Source organism: Camelus ferus, chromosome 3 (genome assembly GCF_009834535.1).
Source record: "Camelus ferus isolate YT-003-E chromosome 3, BCGSAC_Cfer_1.0, whole genome shotgun sequence".
Classification (NCBI taxonomy): domain Eukaryota; kingdom Metazoa; phylum Chordata; class Mammalia; order Artiodactyla; family Camelidae; genus Camelus; species Camelus ferus.
The window spans coordinates 96,174,803-96,191,023 of NC_045698.1; the positions used below are offsets into that span (position 1 = coordinate 96,174,803).

Genomic DNA, 16,221 nt, shown 5'->3' on the forward strand with positions numbered 1-16,221 from the left:
TGTGTGCCAAGAATGTGCTAAATCTTTTACACATATAATTTGAATGTCCCAGGTCTCTCCACTCTGGGACATTTCATACCAGTGGGTATGAATTACGCCATTAATATTCTGCCCATTTTGCAATGGCTTTTGGCCCTTACAGCTGAAAGCTCACACCTTTGCAATTTTTCGGAGTTCCCCCGGATGGGTCTCTCACATCAGGACAAGTCTATTTGGCCTTCCTAATCAAGGAACCTTGCCTTCCTACTCAATGCTCTGCTACTGTCCTCCATGAACATTTTTTTGTCATGCACAGCAGTTATCCCCTGGTGGTGGGCAAGAGTCCTCACAGTGACAGAGCTGGGCCACAGCAGAAGGTGGAGAGGTGGGCTGGGGGTAAGAATACCCTCTCCACAATTCTGTTTGTGTTATCTGGACATTAGCAGTTGTAAGAGCCCTAGAAAAATTGTGCATTTAAACAGCTTTATAGAATTTTAAAGGGAAAAAAAAAACCCTTATGAACATATAATTACATTATTGTTTTCTTCTGATATATAATATTAATAAATTAATGTATAATATGTATAAGTAGCCAGTTCATATACACTATTTTACATTCTGCTTTTCTCATTTACCATAAACCTACTTGCCCATATTTACACACTACACATTTCTCATTATAGTCTGCACAGCCATATCTCTATAATTGAGCATATGAGATACTTTTAAAATTTAAATATAATTTTACAAATCCCAGCACTTGTCAAAGTCATTAACATTTAAACTAAATTTTTATTTTAATAATTATTTATTTTAATATTTCTCCCCAGAACATGTTCTTGGCAATAATTAATGATACGTATTCTGAAGTAAAAGCTGACTATTCAATAGGCAGAAGCCCAGATTTTGAAGTTGGCAAAATGATTAAAGAGGTACGTCAAACTCTTCTCCTAATCAGAATTCTAAGACCAACCTTAGATGGTTTACACTCTTGTAGTTTGAATAACACTTAAATTCCAAGTGATAGCAGGTTTGGGGTTTTTGTAGGGAGGTGATTTGGGGTTTTTTTGTTTGTTTTGGTCCAGTATTACTCATATTTATATTATTTCACTACTAGGAAAAAATGCTCTCTGGCTTTAAAAATGTGGCCAAAATTATTTCAGAGTTTAATATGTCAAAAAGTTATTGATAAAAAACAAATTTCTTATGTATAGCACAGGGAACTATATTCAATACCCTGTAGTAATGTATAGTGAAAAAAGAATATGAAAGTGAATATATATATATATATATATATATATATGACTGAAATATTATGCTGTGCACCAGAAATTGACACACTGTAAACTGATTATACTTCAATAAAAAACAGATAGAAAATGACATTAAAAAATGTTATTGAGCTATCTACTAAAGGCAAAGCACCACTGGATATTATAAAACTTTCTTCCCTCCAAAAGTTTTCAATTTAGATGCTAGTATTTCTATAAACAATCTGAAATCAGAACTCCATGTGCCTTATCTTCCTCACTTTCTGTTAATGGCAACACTTTTCTCAGTAACCTTGGGCTCGAAAACCTTGAGCTTTTTATTCCTTTGTCCCTTATATGGTCTGTTGCCAAGGCTTCTGTGTCAAGTTCATCTCTGTAGTTTTTGCTCATATTTGTGGAACTTAAGGACACTTTGAATTCTAACTGCCACCACTACAGCAGGGCCCTCAATACTTAAGTGTTCTAGCCTCTTTCCTGTGCCAACCCAGTTTTGATCACATCACTTCCCTGTTAAAAATTCTTCAAATCTTCCTTGTGCTTGTCAATAAGGCCTAATTCTTTACTCAGGCATTCAAGAGCCTTCTCAAGTTTCAAAGCCCCGACCTATGTTTATTCACTACCGTTTAACTGTACAATTTCTACCTTCTATGCCTCTGTTTACAGCACTGCACTTCCCAGCTAATGTCCTGAGCAAAGTGCTGTTTACCATGCTTGCTCTCACTCTCTCCTCTGGGCCTCTGCTCATGTTGTTCCCTGGCCCTCCAGGAATATTCCCTCTGCTCACTCGCTGACATTCTATTCTCCCTGACAGGGTAGAGTCTTCTCTGTCCTCTCACACTTACCTCACTTTTGAGTTGTAGCAGAGTCATGGGTGTACCATCTTGCCCATCTCTGCGTAACTGTGGCTATAACCATAGCCCGTTCACACAAAAAAGGTCCTAACAGCTGTGGGGTTAATGGGGCTTAAGAACTCTGTCCAAGAAAAAAAAGAAAACTATTAATATGTTCCCCGATGAGCTTAATTGTGGGTTTTTCATTTTTTATCTCTTGATTATGATGTTGGTTATATGCATCAAAGTGTTAACATCCTTAACGTAATAAATGTTAATATTTTTTAAAGATACTTTTTTTTCAAGTTCAAGTGTGATGCCCACTAGAGAATCCTTTCTGCTTTTTCACAAGCAGGCAGAAACCATAAGTAGCAACAAGGTGAAAGGATAATCATAGCATTTGCCTCCACATTTCTTGAGAGCAGCAGTCCCTGGAGTCAAGTATTTCCTATTTACTTTGATTAAAAATTGCTAATACAGAATATAGTTTTTATGAACTTTTAAACTATTTTAAATTATGTCTAGCGTTACAAAAATGCTATCGAAAAACTCAAACTAAAGAAATCTCAAAAGGCTGAAGACAAGAAAAGGTGAGATGACTTTCCTTAAATTTTTAACTTACCATTTTAAAGCTCTTAATAGAGACTTACTATAGAATAAAGTTTTGATTGCCAAACAACCACCATTCAATGTGCTGAATCTAAACACACTGTGAAAACACCCAGTAGTACCTCCTAATTTCTGAGTGTCAAGAAACTCTAAGCTAATTTAAAATTAATACAAGGCATGCCATGCCACTCAGAAAAAGCTATAACAGAAAGCTGGACATAACAGCAAAGTCGCTCTAAAAAGGCAGGAAATGATTTTAGTCTACATTAAATGCATTGTTTTTACACAAAATATTTAAGAATACACTTACATTTGAAACTGAGTCATTTTGGTGTCAAAATCCTTCCCAAACCCAGACCTCTGGCAGTGGGACATAATATAACATTCTTTATAGCTAGAGATATGATACTCCAGAGTACTTATTAATGACGACACTTTCCAAATAATTAGGGTTACCAGAAAGAACAGAAATGCAATTCAAATCCTTAATACAGATCTAGTTGTATTTTATGCTGTCATTTCCCTTTTTACTATCATATGCCTCTAATTTTTATTTTATATTCTCAGTATGAAAAGAAAAGATTTGGCTGAACAAGCTAGAAGAGAAGGCTTCGACGAAAAAGTAAGATTTTAATTTTCTCAAAGTGATAGCTTTATTAGACATATGCTTACAAAAAAGTTCGGGTTAAGAACTGAATGATTTGCTTTTTTCAAGTATAGTTGCCACCTCTAAAGTTCTGCTAGAATCTAGATCTTTTCTTGATTAGAACAAATTGTTTGCATTCCAGCTGCTTCCTTTCTCTTACTGGTACTCTCAGCCAGATACCCTGGACCTACAGGTATACTCTCACTGTGTGATTATTACTCAAGGTTTAGTGAGTATACTCTATTGAGATGATGATATTGTTCTCTTGTAATCATTAATGTGATAAATCACTTTAATGATTTTTTATATTTCAAAATTATAACATATATTCGACAAATGACTAAACATATATGTATTTAAGAAATAATAATAAAGCAAACCTCCACATACCACTACCACCCAAGTGAAAAAAACAGAACATTGCTCTACTTCTCGTTGTCCCACACTCTTCAATAAACTGAGAAAGAGGACAACAGGGTTGGGAGATTGGAATAAGCAAGCAAGAACATATACTGGAGTGAGGTTTCTCATTATCAGATAAGGGAGTTACAAAAATGGAAAGGTTGAAGGTTGAAATGAATCTTGTGATGTCAGATTAGAATTGTAGATGTGTGTATGTATGTATCTTCTACTTCTGTCCACTGAGAAGGCTAGAAGCAATGACATCCTAGTAGCAATGACACAACTAGTCTCCAGATCTTGGTTTTCAAATACCATTCTCCTCTAAAGGAACCAGGACTCCTTGGAAATAGTTCATTCCAGAACTAGAAAGTACAGGTGCTTGAAGAATGATGGAGATCTGTTAAAAGAACAAAAAGTCAAAAAAAAAAAAAAAAAAAAAGACAAAAGACAGCTTAAGGGGGCTCCCACAGGCCAAGTCTGGGGATACTTACGCACTATAATGAATATTAATTTAAACCCATTGAGTAAAATAGGATTCTATACTGATCTAAACATATACATGAATAAAAGTCTGAGGAAGAATAGGACATTTCCATACCTCTCCACAAAATTAATTTTTGTATTAATTACAAAAAGAAAAGGAATAAAATCAGGGTGGAGAAGTCTAGAAGATACCATCTTAATCAACTTGTACTAGAACAAGTTGAAATCATATGCCACCTAAGAGGATGCTAAAAGGACACAGGATCCCTTGTGTAACATCCCATTAAAAATGTGTAGCATGAAACATCACACAAAAAGAAACTCAGGTACATTCTACAAGATAATTGGCCTTTATTCTTCTAAAGTGTCAAGGTCATAAAAGTCGAGGTAAAGCTGAGGAACTACACCAGACTGAATGAGACTAAAAGATATGTACATACAATGTATAATCATGAACTGGATCCTTTTACTCTAAAGGGCATCATTGGGACAATGTGTAAACTTGAATGAGGGACTGAGGATTCAGATGGTAATAATCTATCAATATCAATTTTCTGAGTCTAATGATTGCACTGTGACTATAAAGGAAAATGTCCTTGAATGCAGGAAATATACACTGAAGTATTCAGGGACCATAAGGTATTTGTGCTGGCAACTTCAAATATTTCAGGGGAAAAGAGTATTTGTATCATTCCTCTAAATTTTCTTTAAGTTTGAGATTCTTTTAAAAAATAAAACTATAATTCAATAAGCCATCTCTGAAATAAGACAATGTAAACTGAAAGACATACTGTGTACCTGGGGAAAACTACCTACAATGAACCTGAGACTTATCTAAGCAAAATTTGAATTTACTTACAAGGAAAAGAAAATAGGCTTATTAGCGTAACAATATTCAACACTATAAATCAAGAGAAGAACATTTACAATATATGAAAGGAAAGAAAATGTAAGCCAGGACTTTTTATATCACACAAAGCTGTGCTTCAAATGTAACGACTCAAACATCTTTGAACATGTAAGAACTCCGGGAATACTGTTGTATTCCCGAGGATTCTATATGAGAATCATCTTCAGCCAAACAAGAAATAATTTTGGAAATTTCAGAAAAGGAAGAATGGTGAGAGAAGGTATAAAGTACAAAAAAAACAAACAACAACAACAACACCTGATTATTTAATATGTAATAGCTAAAAAGTTGAAGAATTATCATTGAGTTAATAATCAAAAAGAATACACTTTAGCACACTTAAGAGCACAGTAGTAGATAGTAAGAAAAATACTGTTTTATCAATTTTAAAACCTTTTTTCACATTTTAACATCTCTGAAATCAAGATGTCCCTTACAGTTGACAGTGTGCTGTATTTTAATTGGCAGCACTTTTTCCATAAGTGGTACATAAAATAATGGTATAATGGTCTTACAATAGACTCCATCTCTCAGATACAACAAAATATGATATTATGATTAAATATACTTGAGGGGTAGAAGGGAAGAAGATGAGGAGGAAGAAATTAAAAGTTAATTTTTTTGTTGAACTTGGTTGGTTCCTTGTTGAGGGGACCAAAACAAGAAAGAAGACCCAGGATGTATAATAAGATACATGCACGAAGACAAATCACCAAAACAAAAAATATACATTCCTAAAGGAAAGAAGTACCAAAACAAAAAAGAAAACAGAAAATATACCACATGGTAAAAGACTTAAAATATACCTTAAAACAATATGAGGTAACTATGACCAGATATATCTGACATATCAGTAAAAACAAGCTTAATTTACTTAAAAAGAAAAAAAAATCAGACTGAATCACAAAGCAACACTCAATTCTGTGCTAAAATATATACCTAAAACTTAAAAGCATGAGCAAAGGTATAAAGGCAAGCAAAAGGGGACACAATATAAGTCAAGGTAGAATTCTAGACAAAAAGCTCTAAATGAGATGAGGGTTTTTAATTAAGGCTAAGATCAACTTTAATAGTTAGGATTATCTATGTACCAAGTGATATAGCATCAATTTCCATAAAGTAAAGACTACTAGACTTATAAGAGGAGAAACAGGCAGGAATACACTAAAAATAGATAACAACAGATCAAGAAAAGGAAAAGGATTAAAAAAAATACAAAACATGAATGAAGTCTTCTTACAGTTATGTCTTAAATGCTGTACTCTCAGGAGACACACCTGTTTTTCAAAAACCCATTCATGAAAATAAATATACTGGGCCACAAAGAAAACCTCAATAAATTCCAAGAAGTAGTTAATACAGAAAAAATTCTATAAAAACGACGTACTGAAGTTTTAAAATAAATTGAAAATGAAAAGATTCTTTAAACAAGAAAAAAATTAACATCATATAATTCTTAAAGAGGAAATACAAAATGAAACAGCAGAATTCCTAGAAAAGAAAATAATGAAAACATAGTATAGAAGAATCTATGAAATAGTCAAAGAATACCCAGAGGAAAATTAATAAATTTATCAATAAAAATCAAAACACTGAAATTAATTTTAGCATGACTCAAAAAGTTAGAAAAGAACAATAAACAGAAAGAAAAAAGATAAAAGTAGAATTAATGAGTTATAAAGAAAAAGTAGTATAAGTAAATAAAAAGGCTGGTCCTTTGAAGAGACTAGTGAAAAGAAACCACTAGCCAACGAACAGAGAAAGCAAAAACATAAAAGAAATTACAATAAGGGAAATAATCAAGTAACAGAAGAAATTTTTAAAAATCATTGAAAGAAATTGAAGACAGAAACAAACGGAAAGATATTCTGCACTCAAGGATTAGAAGAATTAATAGTTAAAATATCCATACTACCCAAAGCAATCTACAGAGTCAATGCAATCCCTATCAAAACTTCAATGGCATTTTTCAAAACTTAGAACAAATAATTCTAAAATGTGCATGAAACCATAAAGACCCAGAACAGCCAAAGCAATCTTGAGAAAGAACAAAGCTGGAAGCATCATGCTCCCTGATTTCAAACTTATTACAAAGCTACAGTAATAAAATAATACTGGCATAAAAATAGACACAGAGCAATAGAACAGAATAGAGAGCCCAGAAATATACCCATGCATATGTGGTCAATTAGTTTATGACAAAAGAACCAAGAAGACAATGGGTAAAGGGCAGTCTAATAAATAAGTGGTCCTGGGAAAACTGGACAGCCACATGCAAAAGAATTAAACTGGACCATTATCTTAACCATACACAAAAATGAGCTCAAAATGGACCTGAATGTAAGACCTAAAACCACAGGACTCCTTTAAAAAAAATAGGTGGTAACCTCTTTGACATCAGCCTTGACGATAATTTTTTGGATTTAACACAAAAAAACAAAGGCAACAAAAGCAAAAATAAACAAGTTGCACCACATCAAACTGAAAAGATTCTGCACAGCACAGGAAACCATCAACAAAATGAAAAGGCGACCTAAGGAATGGGAGAAAATATTTGCAAATCACGTATCTTATAAGGGGTTAATAAATAAATGAAAAATATATAAAGAACTTATACAACTCAACAGACAACAAACAATCCAACTGAAAAATGGGCAGAGGATCTGAATAGACATTTTTCGAAAGAAGACACACAAATAGCCAGTAGGTACATGAAAAGGTTCTCAACATCACTAACCATCAGGGGAATCATCAAAACCACAAAGGACTATCACTTTAAATCTGCTAAAATGGGTATCATCAAAAAGACAAGAAATAATAAGTCTTAGCGAGGATGTGGAGAAAAGGAAATTCTTGTGCACTGTTGGTGGGAATGTAAATTGGTGCAGCCACTATGGAAAACTGTACAGAAGTTCCTCAAAAAATTAAAAATAGAATTACCATAAGATTACCAGCAATTCCATTCCTGGGTATTTATCTGAAGGAAACAAAAACACTAACTTGAAAAGATATCTGTGCCCGATGTTCACTGCAACATTATTTAGAAACACCAAGACATGGAAATAACATAAGTGTCCACTGATGGATGAATGGATAAAGAAAATGAGGTCTATATATACAATGAAATATTATTAAGTCATAAAAGAGAAGGGAATCCTGCCATTTGCAACAATATGGGATAGACCTTGAGAGCATTATGTTAAGTGAAGTAATTCAGACAGAGCAAGACAAATACTCTATGATCTCATTTATACGTGAAATCTAAACAAACAAACAAAAAGATACAGAGAACAGATTGGTGGCTGCCAGAGGCAGGAGTGAATGAAATGGGGGATGGTGGTCAAAAGGGACAAACGTCTGGTTATAAATAATTAAGTTCTGGGGATATTATCTACATCATGGTGACTATAGTTAATAATACCAAATTTTGTATGTGAAAGTCACTGAGAGTAAATCTTAAAAAGTTCTCATCACAAGAAAAAAGATCTATAACTGTAGTGATGGATGTTAACTAGACTTATTGTGGTGATCATTTCACAATATATACATACAATGAATCATTATCTTGTACACCTAAAAAAAATCACTAAGAGACTTTTGTGTATAACTCTATGCAAATAACATTTGAAAACCTGAATGCAATGGATAGTTTTTCTAAGAAAATAAAATTTATCAAAACTGAATGCAGAAGAGATTTTAAAAAGCTTAAACAAATCCATTCTACAGAAGAAATAGTCATCAAAGAGCTACCTCCAAAATAAATCAAACCCAGATTGTTTCACAAGAGAATTTTACCAGATTTTTAATGAATAAATAATTTTAAGCTATTTGAGCCGTTTCAGAGCAAAGAGAAAACAGAAAACTTCCAAATTATTTTTATAAAGCAACTATACAGTGATACTAAAACCAGGCAAAAATTGTACTCCCCCAAAAAACAAATAGAAAAAGAAAATATCATTTATAAATCTTGAAGCAAAAATCCTAAATAAAATATTAGCAAGCAGAATCCAAGAAATACATCATGATTCAGAGTTTATCCTAAGAATGGAAAGATGATTCAAAATTATGTAATCAACTAATTAACATAATTTATTCTATTTATAGATCCAAAAAGGAAAATTACATAATTATTTTCCATAGATGTTGGATATTTGGTAGGATTCAACATCTAATCTTCAGGGGAAAAACAAAGCAGAACAGGAATCAATGGACACTTCCTTGATATGATAAAAACAAGGCTATCTCAACGCAAAGCTAGCACCTAACCTAATAGGGAAACACTGGACATGTCAAGGACAAGACAAGGATGTATTTAGAGGGACTGGCCAAAACAATTAAGTAAGAGAAATAAATCAGAAGTACAAGAATTGAAAAGGAAGAGGTAAAAACTACCGCTCTTTGAGATACGATTCTCTTGAAGACTATAATGAAGAATTCTGTCACCAGTTACCAAGACTGCACCACTGGGCAAGGGGAGGGAAGCAGAGCCAGAGCCTGGGAAAGAGCATGTGGGGAGTAGGCCTCACATGGTGGAGGCAACTGGACACAAGGTGGTGGTGGTGGGGGGGGCTACATATACTTTACAGGGCTCCGGAAGGTCCAGGATAAATGAGAGGACGTCAAAGAGGGGGTTAGTGGAAACGTGGATAATCCTGTATAGTGGTGAAAGGGAAGAGAAGGCACAAGTACAATGATCCCAAATCATGCAGACAAAAACACAGCACGTGCAGCCCAGCAGAGGGCCCCATAGGTGTCTCCGGAGATTACAGATCTTAGATCCTCTAGTGTTGGCCCTGGGATGCCTCTCCCAGCCACCCCACTGCTGGTGCCTCAGGGCAGAAGTCCCTCCATTACAGTCACAACGGGAAGAGGCACCTTTGAGGTCAGAGAACCAATGTCATGTGGCATCAGCTCCATAGGGTCTATGCTTTTAGAAACACACTTTCTAGAAAGCAGCCTTTCTCTGAAGTTTTTAAGGTATACAATGAACTGAAAAATTATGACAAAAAGAAAGAGATTAAGTAAAATAGTAGGAAAAAATAATTTATATAGTCATGTCATATATGCGAACATCAAGTAAATCATTAAAAATTCTAATAGAAGGATCTATTTTTAATAGCAACAAAACAGAAAGTGCCCAGGAATTAAAGATGTTTAATGTTTAAAACTGAGATAAGGAAAAATTTAAAACATTCCTTAAAGACAAAAACACACTTGACCAAATGACATACTAGCTACATGTGTCAGTCAGAGCCTAGTCAGGAAAATGTAAACCACATTATGTATTTCAAACAAAGAAAAATTATTACGAAGAACTGGTTACATAGGTATTGGAAGACAGAAAAAGTAAAGAGCTGCTACTCTACCTATGAGGAAAAAGGTATCACTATCCTATGAACGTCAAGAAAGAAAAAGTGATGGTTGAGATGGGTTTTTTGAAGGGTGAATAAAGTTTACCAGGCATAGTCTACTCAACCCATATTATTAAGGCATCCATATTATAATAGACCTGGTCATTTAGAAACGGTTGTGGGGCCCACAGCTTTAACTGCTTATGAGTAAATATGCCAAAACATGGGTGCTGTCATGTGGGCAAAATAAAACTAGAAAGATTGAAAACCATCCTTTCCTACTTTGGATATGTTAGTTTAAATATGTTGGTTTAAAGACAAACACCGTCTGATATGGCACAGTTTCTCTGCCCAGAACAGCAATCATTTACCACATAAACAACATTTGAACTTAGGCACCACCATTCTCTCTGAGGAAGGTAATGAGAACCCTTACACAGAGATCCACTTTACTACCTAGTGTTACTGCTGAAGCAGGGCAGTACCATACTTATTTACTGAAAATTCTTTGAATCTTATCTGGGTACACTGTCTCCTTTTCCTCTTTTCCTAGGGCTGTCCCTATTTTCCACAACATACATGGCATTTTTTCTAAAGCTAAGAAAAAGGGAATTGGACACTAAAAGAAAAACGGATGGGCAGTGGGGCCAAAGCACAGGAAGCACTCTTTAGGATCAGGGAAGGATGCAGCAAGAATTTTCTGGTATGAGGAACTTATTTTGGGGGATGTGGACAGAGTTAAGTACATAGATTGATGCAGTAATTATTATGAAAAGGAGATGGGTTATTGTTAGTGCAGGAGTCTGGCTGAGAAGCAACTGGGAGGGTAAATAATACCCCCAAAAGTACTTTGAAGTACACTTGCTTCATTGAAGAACAGAAGTACAGAAAAGAACACCTCGGCTTTCGCCAAGTGAAGAATGGAGAAAGACAAGAAAAAGAAACTCAGCTGGAGATGCAGAGGGGAAGGGGCAGTGAATGAGAATAAGCTGATGTTTATAACTTAAAAATTCCCTAACTCTGCTAAACCGTTTTAACACCAGGTCCTCGGAAGTGACTGCTGATGCATAGGTCCAAAAACCAGGCAGAGCAAAAAGCCAGCAGGGCTCAAAATCACAGCCCTGGAGAGTAAAGAATAGTTTAAAATTCTCAACCCTGTGATGCTTGTGTGCCATAGACCTGAAACAGAGAAAAATTTAAAGGTTGCAGCTTATTATGCTTTTCCTCTAACTTGACAGGAGATTCAAAGTGCAGAGCAGATGAAAAAATGGAAAGAGAGGCTTGAGAAAAAGTATTATTCTACAGAAATTCAAGACGACTACCAGCCAGTCACTCAACAAGAATTTCGAGAGTAAGCATTTGTTCTAACCAGGGCACTATGGAATTCATGATATGGAGATTGGGGACACCCCACCATTCTCCTGAAACCAGAATCTTATTGTGTTAAGATGCCACTTTTTTCAACTTTTTACCCAACTTTAAAATTACACAGAAAACACAAGACTCCATTTGTTTAAATTAAGGTCAGAGTGAGACCAATTGCTTTTGTCCTTACATCTCTAAATAAGAATTGACATTTATACTTGATATGCACAGCAGATACTGTGCTCCACACAGCTTTAGAATATTAGATCCATAACTGGCCATACTGGCATATTTTTGGAGTTTAAAATACTATCTTCCCACTCAAAGCATTTCACAATAGGTACTAATAACCTGCTGTCTCTATGTACAAAACTGTTAATGACTCACTGTCTATTTCCTTCTAATTATCCTCTAGCCTCTTTTTATATGCTGTGGAGCTGGAGAAGGAATTACACTACGTCAGTTTAAAACTAAACCGAGTGATGAGAAAGGTTTCAGCTCTACAATACTGAACCAAGTGGAGGTGAGACTCTATGATGCAATCACTGAGCATTTCTAATGATTTATACCTATACCGAATTATTTCCTTAACTTGTCCCCATTTCAGGTACACTTTACATTTATTTTTAAATGGAGAAACTGGGAACAGAACCCAGGACCTCATGTATGCTAAGCATGTGCTCCACCACTGAGCTATACTCACCCTCTTCAGGTATACTTTAAAAGCACAAAACCACCTATTATCAAGCTATCATCAGGGTCAAGGACAATGACCAAATGATTTCCAGGAATGGGACTCAACATACAATCCATGCATATTACAACATGCCTCCTGAATATAAACACACTGGTACAAACAAAGAATTTTATAATGAGATTTATTATTAAATTCTAGGAATGTGAATGGAAAGGATAAAATAATACTGCTTTTAGTTCTTTGGGCAGGTCTCTATTTAATAGTTTAGTAAGTAGGTAAAGACACTTTTCTCAGTGTTACACGAAGTATAAGAACTGCTAGTGTTCTCGTCGTGTACCATGTTCTAACTTGGCCAAAGTTAAATTAGTAAATACTCAGGATCCTAGAAAACCATTAAATAAGACCCCAAGTAAAATAATCACACCTCTATTCTGCTCAATTGGAAATTTCCTGGAAAAAGGCAAAGTATAAAAGGACAAACTTCGCAACCACCTACAGAAATTTCACTAGTATCTACAAACTGGAAATTCATCTAGACAGTTTCTAAAGTAACACATTTAAAGTTTCCCAAAAGTGCTCCCTCAACTACTTTAAAAGTAAAATATACTCTAAAAAATAAAATAAAAGAGCAAGGTGGAAGTACCAGAGTTAAAAGTCACAAATTAGTGCAAATTAGAGCGCTGCAAAAGCCCTGTTTGGATGGTTGGAACGTTGTGGATGGCTGGCATTTTGGAAACTGGAAATAAACTCTTCTAAATTTTTTAGGTTACATGAACCCTCACAGAGGAGCCGTATGTTCTCCCAACCCAAGCAACACCATTTGACCACAGTACTTAACTTCCACATTGGACCATAAAACATGAATAAAGGAATTTTTAAATATACTCACCTTCCTCAAGCCAAACTATTCTCTTAGAGACTGTATGTCAAGTTTTCTTAATAGGATAAATCAGTGCAACAAGAAATGCTTCTAGTCCCTCTGAATCTTCTCCCTAGATTTCCACAGAGAATCAACAACATGGCCTTTCCTTGTCTTTCTTCCTAGAGCTGTAGCCAGCCAAGTGGTTTAGTAACCCTGTTGTCCCCCAACATGGTCCCTGGTTGGGGTAATCCAAACAAAGCCTAAGAACATTAAGGCAAGGGAACACTTGAGGTCTTGTTTTTTTCCTTTTTAACATCTAATAAAAAACAAACAGACAAAAAAAATTTACAATGACTTAGAACATTAAAGTTCTTTTATTACAAAAGTCTATACAATGAAGTGCAGACACCGCAATGCAATTATACTGGTGGTCATATATATATCTATATATTAATTTGTATATAGATATACAGCTTTTATTTGTACCAAAGTAAAACTATCACAAACTGCCTAATTCTACCACTTAACTGCTGAACTATGACACAGACTACTGTCACACAGCATAAGTGCTGCCATGCCACTTTTATCTATTCTACTTGCAGCCAAACATTAACAGCGAATAACCAACATCATGAAGCAGCTGTTAATTCTAAAATGAAACCAGTCAGGCCACTGACTTATAAAAATATGGTACTCATATAGATTTAGCATTATAAAGAAGGAATATATTATTTAAAACATTTAAATAGTGCATATGGACACTTCTGCATGTGGTATATAAAATAAAACATTCATATAAAACAATATACAGTGTACATTAAATCAGATGTTTGGATATACTCCTGTCTGGAGACTGAAAGAAATTAACTAAATGTACACTGCATGATGAATTCAAATCAAAGTGGTACCATCTTTTGGTGTTTTCAATTTCACTTTTTTAGGTATACATTATGAATAACCTAGCTATATCAAAAGGAAACCACACGAAACGGGCTGGATTTAGTGCTTTATTTCCCAACTGCACGTTCACTACCAAGGAATACTCCTGCCCCCCACCCCCCCAAAAAAGGCATTGCACACATAGTTAAAATGTGAAGTACTAGAAATGCTACCTATTATCAAGCTACTTCATGTGCTTACTATGTAATAGTGCCAGAAGTCTGAGGTCCATGCTTCCCTCACCTTATTAAAAGATGTTGCAAAAGTCCATTTTTGTATGGGACAAATTACGAACATTAGCTAGTTAAGAAAACCATGCATGAATCACTGCATGCAAAACGTGGGCACAAAGTGAAACACTCATCAATCCAAAAAAGCACCAGGAAAATAATTACACTTAGATTAAGCCTGACTAGATTATGCTGTTAATGACTATTATATTGTTAGCACAAATAAAGTCACCATTCTATGAAAATAATTAGCAGAATTATACCAGGAAGGAACCTGAAGAAAAGCCATGCAAAACCAAAGAAAAAAAGATATGCTTAGAGTATATGACAAGGGGCATACCACTTTACATCTTGTAGCCAGCTGCTTTAAACAGCATGTGACAGAGCAAAAGGTGGTCCCTTTAGAGGATGTTTTCCTTATGGATTTTGCTTTCTTTAAAAATTAAAAAGGAAAAATAATGATGCAACCCCCTGAAGATACATATAAAAATGCAGTGGTATAGCCCTTGTTAAAAATAGATTTACTTCAAGCATAATGATTCTTTTGCCAATTTAAGCCCATGTGATTGAACACACAAATCTGAGCACCATCAGAGTTCCTACATACTGACATGGCTATTTTCTCACATTATCTGGAGGTGGTTGGGGTGGGGAGCGGGGTGGGGTGGGGATGGACACAGGCTCTAATCCAGATAAATCACATCATCACCAGCTGATAAAATATAACTGAGGAAATAAACAGTAACTTAAGTCCCAAAGGCAGCATGTGATACGATTCAGTTCTGTGTGTGGTATGCGTTTTCACTATACTAATAAGCAAGGTCACTTTTTGGTCTACCCACTGTTATCTTCATCCAGGAGCTATGTGACCAATACTTTGCGCAATTTTGCTAACATACTACCTGTGTGAAAGTGTCACTTTGGGAATTAAACAGAAACATGTTCCACAGTAGGACTTGAAATTTCAGTTGATTTTGGTTTTCTAGGAAAACACAGAACATAGTTGCATATGTGCACATTTATAGGCTTTTCTTTCAAATTTCCATTCATTCTGCAAGAAAAAGGCAACCGAAGAATTCAATGTGAAGATTTTCCTCTCAATTTTCTTGAGTAATGAAAAACAAAACAATAAAGTTGGTAATAACAAAAAGCTTGTATATCCAAAGTTCTTGAAATTGAAAAGATAAAATATTAGTCTTTCACTAACCGGATGTATCTGTAGTACAAAACAATGAAGAAAAGTGGATGTTTAGATAGAGACAGTCTGTGGTTAATATGAAACATCGCACTTCCTAGAAAGGGTCTACTTACCCTCCCATCACTTCTCTAGTGGTACCACAACCAAGTACAAAATGAGACTTTCTGAGTGTCTGACAAAATGAACTGAAGTACCAGGCAAGAACACACGATGATAGCTTCAGGGAATACAATTGGTTTTACGATGTTTTCTAGGAGCATATTTTATATGGATTTTGAAGAATCTTGTTTGCTGATCAGAACTTCAAGAAGCCTAAGCTTGGCTTTAATTTTCTTGTACTCCCTATACTCCTCAAGCACTGGAACACGATCCTCTTTCTGGGCATTCCTAGGGGAGAAATAAAATCTGCAATAATCTAGAGATCACCTGGAAAATAAAGTCCCAGAAGT

General features: G+C 35.0%; 2 protein-coding genes across 9 annotated transcripts in view; one reads left to right on the plus strand and one right to left on the minus strand.

Annotated features, from left to right (window-relative positions):
* PKD2L2 (polycystin 2 like 2, transient receptor potential cation channel) overlaps positions 1-12,670 on the plus strand; it is a 30,044-nt gene extending 17,374 nt beyond the window's left edge. Inside the window, exons 10-14 of the mRNA XM_032476827.1 lie at positions 810-911; positions 2,606-2,670; positions 3,257-3,311; positions 11,720-11,832; positions 12,262-12,670. Coding sequence (XP_032332718.1) covers positions 810-911; positions 2,606-2,670; positions 3,257-3,311; positions 11,720-11,832; positions 12,262-12,358 — 432 coding nt within the window. The 3' untranslated portion in view covers positions 12,359-12,670. The remainder of the gene's footprint in view (positions 1-809; positions 912-2,605; positions 2,671-3,256; positions 3,312-11,719; positions 11,833-12,261) is intronic.
* Positions 3,318-16,221, minus strand: part of FAM13B (family with sequence similarity 13 member B) — a 100,923-nt gene continuing 88,019 nt past the window's right edge. For 7 of the 8 annotated variants that reach the window (XM_014555550.2, XM_032476816.1, XM_032476812.1 and 4 more), the window contains 2 exons: positions 13,433-16,159; positions 3,318-4,134 (listed from right to left, as the gene is read on the minus strand). In XM_014555550.2, coding sequence (XP_014411036.1) covers positions 16,036-16,159 — 124 coding nt within the window. In that variant the 3' untranslated portion in view covers positions 3,318-4,134; positions 13,433-16,035. Of the gene's footprint in view, positions 4,135-13,432; positions 16,160-16,221 lie in introns of those variants that run through there. The other variant, XM_032476814.1, reaches the window with a different exon arrangement.